The 6732-nt window shown below is 42.1% G+C and overlaps 1 protein-coding gene across 1 annotated transcript; it reads right to left on the reverse strand.

Moving 5' to 3' along the window:
• Positions 1-1094: 1094 nt before the first annotated feature.
• On the reverse strand, positions 1095-6732 carry IL1F10 (interleukin 1 family member 10). Its single transcript, XM_051973524.1, has 4 exons — positions 6701-6732; positions 4635-4720; positions 2933-3060; positions 1095-2479 (listed from the first exon to the last, which is right to left on the reverse strand). The coding sequence occupies exons 1-4, from the start codon at positions 6730-6732 to the stop codon at positions 2267-2269; spliced, it is 459 nt and encodes a 152-aa protein (XP_051829484.1). The 3' UTR covers positions 1095-2266.

Genomic DNA, 6732 nt, shown 5'->3' on the forward strand with positions numbered 1-6732 from the left:
AAAATAGGTTCATGAAGAGTTGGAAATGATTGGACAGTGACAACCACAGAGACACTCTGGAAGGTTCAAATTGAGGCAGGAGATAGTACTGAGGAGTATGAGTTCTGGCAGCCTGATCAGCCACATTGGACACATTATACCAAATGACAATGATGTCATTTGAGAACAAAGGACAGCAACCAATATCTCTCCCATGTGATCCTTTTTCTCTTTGGGTACTCCCACTGCCCTGGTGCAAATCTGCATCACTCATACATGTTGGTTAGCAGCCTTTCCCTGCATCGGTCCATCCTCCACTCAGCTCTCATATTGCTCTTCCTTGAGGACCTGTCTGACTACATCACCCTTCTATCCAATAAATTCCAGTGACTCCCTATTACCTTTAGAATCAAATATAAAAGCCTCTGTTTGGATTTTAAGGTCTTCCTATTCTGTCTCTTCTCACTTTTTCTAACTCTCCACATACTCTGTGGCCAGTTACACTGGTCTCCTTCCTGTTCCTCCCACAAGAAATCCCATCTCCTGATTCTGGACATTTTCTCTAGTTGCCTCCCATATTCAAATTTCTCTCCCCCTTCATCTCTGCTTCCTTCAGATTCCTACTCAAATCTCCTCTTCTGCAGGAAGCCTTTCCCAAATCCTTTATTTCTTGCCTTTCTTCTGTAGTTCATAGGTATTTCTGTGTTGTCCCCACCCCCAGTAGACCGTGAGCTCCTTGAAGGCAGGGATCTGCTTTGACCTGTGTTTGTTATCTCCCATGCTTAGCATAGTGCCTGACTCATCCCCTGTCCTTAATAAATGCTTGCAGACTGATTCACTCCTATGCCTGTGCTTCCTACCCCATCCTGGAGCCCTTCTAACCTTATCCTAATGACTGTTTAAATTCTTACACAATGGCTCATCTAGCAGCACACTTTCACAATCATTTAGGTGTAACTTGGGAATTCTTTGCTAGTTGGTCCTGTTCTCCCTACACAAGGAAAAATCTTGCCCAAGATCGTGAAGGAAGTCGGTCAGAGTCAGGATTGGATCCCAAGTCATCTCACTTCAATTTTTCATTATGTTAATTCTTGATCTGGGGAGGTAGGGTGGTATAGTGTTCAGTCAGAAGAGCTGGGTTCGAGGGCTGCCTCTGATCAATTAAATATCAAACATTTATTAAGTGCCTACTCTGTACACTGTTCTAAATGTGGAGAAACTAAAATAAAACAATATTTATCTTCAAGGAACTTACAATCTATTAATTGAAACATACTTGCTGAGTGACCCAGAGAAGGTCACCTGGCTTTTCTTCCCATTGAGTTGGAAATCAGCAACGGTCAAAAGAGTTTACATGTCCTGAATTATTTGTACTTATGAAGGAAGTCACAGGTGTAGACCCCAAACAAGAATGATGAAAAGGAACATACAAACAAAGATCAAGCTCTATAATGATTGGTTTCATGGCCTGGACTGAGCCCTTTTTTCCTTGGCCTGTCCCATCTTCTCCTTAAATAATGGAGGAGCAGAATACTATTTGGCCTTGGGAAAGATGGACAAGCTGATTTGGGATGACTGGCTAATTCTCCTTCTCCTTCCCCAAAGGCTCCTTCGGTTCTGTCCTTTCTGCGTCATGCATCTTCCCTGAGATTGTTTTTGGCTCTTTACTACTCTCTACTGCCCTGGGTTCAACTATCACTTCTGGGTTGATGACTTGAATATGTCTCTCTTGTCCCCCATCTCTCGTGAATCATATTTCTCTGTTTCCATTTTCTCCCAGCAGATCCCTTCTGAAGTCCACTGAGGACTTGAACCCTATTAAACATTTTGCCATCAGTATAAAGAGCAGAAATCTCCCCCCACGGACCAGCACACACTCAAAAAGGACTTGGTCATTAGTACATTGATTGATTGGCAAAAATATTTGATATGGACAGAATATGAGATTCTGGATGAACAGAGCATAGCTCCAGGGTCCAAGGTTGTTTTCCCAGAACTGGAAGGCCTTCTTCTATCTGGAAAACTCTGAATCTCAGCAGACATTTATGCTGAGAAAAATGAGACCAAATGGATGGAAGGAAACGTTGGGTTCATCTGTCCAGGGAACTCTTGTTTGATATAAGCAATGTTGCCACCACCTCTCACAACCCCCAAAGGTGACTGATTCTTTCCCATTATACAAAAGGTCACACAATATGGCTCAGCGAGGAACTTTGCCTGGAAATGGAGCAGAATCTGGAAGCCAGGGGCTGGGGCTGGGGCTCCCGAGCCATTAGCCTCCCCACTTCTATCGACTCTGTTCAAAATAGAACTCTGTTCTGGGAGAGGGCTCATTCTCTTTGATGAGTCTGATTGGTTCTTGGGGTTCTGTTGGAGCCGCAAGGAACCAACCTGGCCAGGCGGCTGCCTCTAGCCTGAAGGTAGGGCCTGAGCTGCTCCTGAAGAATGTGAAACGGGTCGTTTCCTCTCCACCTTTATATAGATCCTCAATGTTCACATCCTATGGAGAACAAGGGAAACTTGATCACAGGGAGGTTATGGGAGTAGAGTTCAGAGTATTAGCTTCAACTATCTTTGGACTGGGGAGTAAAAAAATTGGAGGTCAGAGAAAGAAATGAAGAGGGGACTCTTTGGAGAAGAGGAGAGGGCTATTTTTTTTTTTAAAGGAGGAAGGTGTTGCTCTTTTGTGGATGGAGAGAGAGAGGCAGGACAGAATGAGGATGTTAGCGTTTTTCTCCCCACTCTTCCCACTTTGAGCACAGGAGATGGGAAGGATAGAAAGAGGGATACTGAACCTCTACTCTAAAACTTGTCACCTTCCCCTTTTTCCCATATACCAAAGGAGGCTTTATAACATAAAAGAACATGAGGGGAAAAAAGAACATGAGACTGACAGGCAGGGATTCCATATTGGTGCTAGATGATTCATGGAAAGGGTCTGGGGTAGTCTTACCTCCAGTTGTAGCAGGGGCCCCTCTCCTGATTCCACGCATGCTAAACATCGAGTTCCATTCTGAATTCCCATAATGATGGGGAACTTGTTTCGATCAAGGGATCTGTTGGGAAGCACACAGACCCTCTCTAGGAAAAAGGAAAAAAAATAAACTTGGAGATTGAAGAGACCCTAAAATGATCATCAAGAAAAAAGCAAGACTCTAAGTAGATGTGGACCTTCCTCAAAACATTATGCCATTTCCCAGGATCTGCCTCCTAAGTTTGGGTGGGGAGCCTGAAGCTTAGAGTTTGCCTTCCTGGACTCTAAACATAGACAAGTTTTATTTGCCTAGAATTGTGTTCTGTGCTGGGACATATAAGTCCTTGTCCAGCCCAACTTGATAGGTCAGCTGAGCCCTGCTGAGATTATTAGCTAGTGTCCTGCAAAGCGGGTGGTGGAAGTCTTCTGAGCTCCCCATATACCATTGCCTCTTCAGGCTACATCTTATAAAAGAGTATTAGAAAAATATTTTAGTGTGAAATCATTTTTCTAACCAGAAAGAGAAGTCCTTATCAGAATGTCTTTAGAGATCAATTCCAAACCATTGTTCTCTTGGGAAACCTTTTTACTTCTTTCTCATCAAAGGTCTACTTGATTTCTAAAAGGAAAATTGGATCAGGGTTTATGAAGGAAATGTAAGTTTAGGAAGTAAAGATTAGCAAAGTGGTGCTGTTCAGTCATTTCATTCATGTCCATCTCTTCATAATCCCATATGGGATTTTCTTGGCAGAGATACTGGAGTGACTTGACATTTCCTTCTCCAGCTCATTTCACAAATAAGGAGATTGAGGCAAACTGATTAAGTGATTTGCCCAGGGTCATTGAACTAGTAAATGTCAGAGGTTGGATTTGAATTTAAAGAGATGACTCTTCCTGATAATCCATTGCATCATCTAGCTGCTCCAGATTAGGGGAGTCCCCAGATTTAAAGCTAGAATACTTTAAATAAGGGCATTATCTGCACTCAAACTTCACTGGACTGAATGTTTTGGGGAAATGATTCTCGAGAATTCCTTGGCATTTTAAGTATGGGATGAATCAAAAATACTTGCTTGAATTTTCATTTGAGTTCTGTGATTTATTTATCGAGGGGTCATGTTATTGTTTGGAGATATTTTCAAATGAATCCCAAACTGCTTGTGTCATTGAGAATCTCAAAGGAATTGGGAAACTCTCCTTTCGCAACGTCTTCCTCCTTTCGCTCCCTTTCTCCCTCTGTCACTCTCACTCCTTTCCCCTCCTTTTTGTCTCTGTTGATATCTATCTTGGTCTTTCTCTGCTTCTGTCTGAATGTTTCTCCGTCTGCCTGTGTGTCGCAGTCTCTTTGCCTTTTTGTAAATGTTTGCCTTTCTCTGCCTGTCTCTTTTTCTGCCTCTGTCTGTCAATGTCTGTCTTTCTCTGTGTCTGTCCCTCTGTCCCTCTGAAGTTAGAAGAATTTGATAATTAAATAATTAATATCTAATTATCAAAATAATCTCTAGTAGATTTGTGCCCCAAACAAAGAATTTGGCATTTTTCACCCACATTCTTACAATCCTTCACAGCTGCTCTTGTACCTGTAAAGGACTCTGTGGCCAATGGGCCCAACTCTGGCCCAAGTTGAGTAGGGAGAGGAAGGGGGATCCAGGTAGGTGACCTAGAATGCTTAGGAGCTGCTCACCTGCACCACAGAGTTCTGAGCTTGCATCTCCCACTAGAAGTTGGTCATTCTTCAAGCATAAAGGCTTTTGTTCAGCATCCTTGATTCTGAAAGGGCTTCAGGTTAGTGTCAGCCTTCCCACACACCTTCCCACACATACACAATTACATGCTACACTACCCTAAAGCCTGTAAGCCTCTTTTTTCCCATACACTAATTTTGAATATCTCTAATTGTTAGGAGGATAGGTGGGTGGTACAATGGATGAAGCATCAGGAAATCTTGAGGTCAAATCTGTCCTCACTGACTAGCTGTGTGACTGTGCAAGTCATTTAACACTGCCTCAGTTTCCTCAGGTGTAAAATGAGCTGGAGAAAAAAATGGCAAACTACTCCAGTATTTTTAGCAAGAAAAGTTGGACAAAACAATTGTTAGGCAGCTTTTGCTAACATCAGGTTCAAATTTGTTTCACTTCTTCAGATTAAATATTCTAAGTTCCTTCACTAGATCTTCCCACTTCAAGGACTCAATGCTTTTGTTAATGATAACACCTGGAATTTATACATAGCCTTAAGCATTGCAAAACACTTTTACAAATAACAATTTTCTCAGCAACTTTGGGAGATAGTTGCTATTATTATCATTATACTTTTGCAGATCTAGAAACTGAGGCAAACAGATTAAGTAACTTGCTGAGGGTTACATAGTTATTAAGGTGGATTTGAACTCAGATATTCCTGAATCCAGTTTCAACCTTCTATCTACTGTACCACCTAGCTTCCTTTTTACTATATGAATTATCCTCTTGAGGGAGATCTTCACCCTTTCCAGTTTCATTCTACAATATAGTACCCAGAAGAAAACACAATAACGGATTATTAAATTAAGGATACAACAGGATTATCACTTCCTTTTTTCTCCAAGCCTGCTTCTCTTAATGTATATATTCATGATTATAGGGAGTAAACTTTCTGCCATATCCCTCTTCTCTTTGACAATTTATGAACAGATCTAGAAGAGTCCCAGGCTAGAAATCCCCTCTCACTACAGAGGTTGTGAGAATTTGCATTGGTTTGACCCTCCCCAGCTCTGTCTGTCTCAGCATTTTTCCTAGGCTGTTTCTGAGTTTTCTATTAATGGAAATGAGGCATTTTCATTTGGGACAAGATCACAGCTGTCACAACTTTGCTTGGCCATGTGTTTTCCTGTGGCTGAAAAGAAATCACTAAAGTTGGCTAAGGCTCCTTCATCATCATTCATGACCAGCATTGTGTTATAATGATAGGCTTAGATGATAAATATGGGGCTTTGGAGGACAGGAGGAAAGGAAATAGGGGTGTGAGAGACTTCAAAGTTAGGCCGCGATTACCCTGGGCCACTGGGATGGTTTCACTTGGCATGAATCACACTCTTAAGGACCTGGGAACTCTTCTGATAGGGCTAAAGCTAAAGCTCCAGCCATTTCCCCACCAGCTTCCTCTGGCTAACACCTGAAGGCCTAAACTCAATTTTATCTACGCATTTTGGGTTCTATACTAGGACTTGACATTTTTCCTTTTAGTGTGGATAGAGGTCTTATTGTATGACTCATAAACACTCAAGTTCAGTCATTATTCAGCTGATTTGTGCATATAAGTCTTTTGTTTCACTATGAGTCAGCTCCAAGCTCTACTTTTTACCTCATTTCTTATTCCAGAATTACAGAATCTGAGAGTTAAATGGGCTCTTCAGGGGCCCTCTAATCCAACACATACATGAAAGAAACCTCCTCTGTGATCAACCAGCCCAAACCTGAAGCCCTCCAGGAAGGGGAAATCCACTGTCCCTGGAAGTAGTCCATTCCCCTTGGGGCAGCTCTAATTAGGAAATTTTTCTTGACATTGAAGCCTGCCTTTTCCTTTTGAAGTGTTCTGCTCTGAATTTTGTCCTTTTGTATCAGATGGAATGAGTTTAATCCTTTCTATACGACAGCCTTAAAATATATCAAGACAGCTCTCTTGTCACCCCTTTATCCTCTTCACCAGGTTAATGAAAACTGAGGGATCACCAGGAGAGCTCCCTGGAGCCAGCAAACTGGAACCACTTACACAAAGTACCGGGCCATGGGGAGGGAACACAT

Source organism: Antechinus flavipes, chromosome 2 (genome assembly GCF_016432865.1).
Source record: "Antechinus flavipes isolate AdamAnt ecotype Samford, QLD, Australia chromosome 2, AdamAnt_v2, whole genome shotgun sequence".
Lineage (NCBI taxonomy): Eukaryota > Metazoa > Chordata > Mammalia > Dasyuromorphia > Dasyuridae > Antechinus > Antechinus flavipes.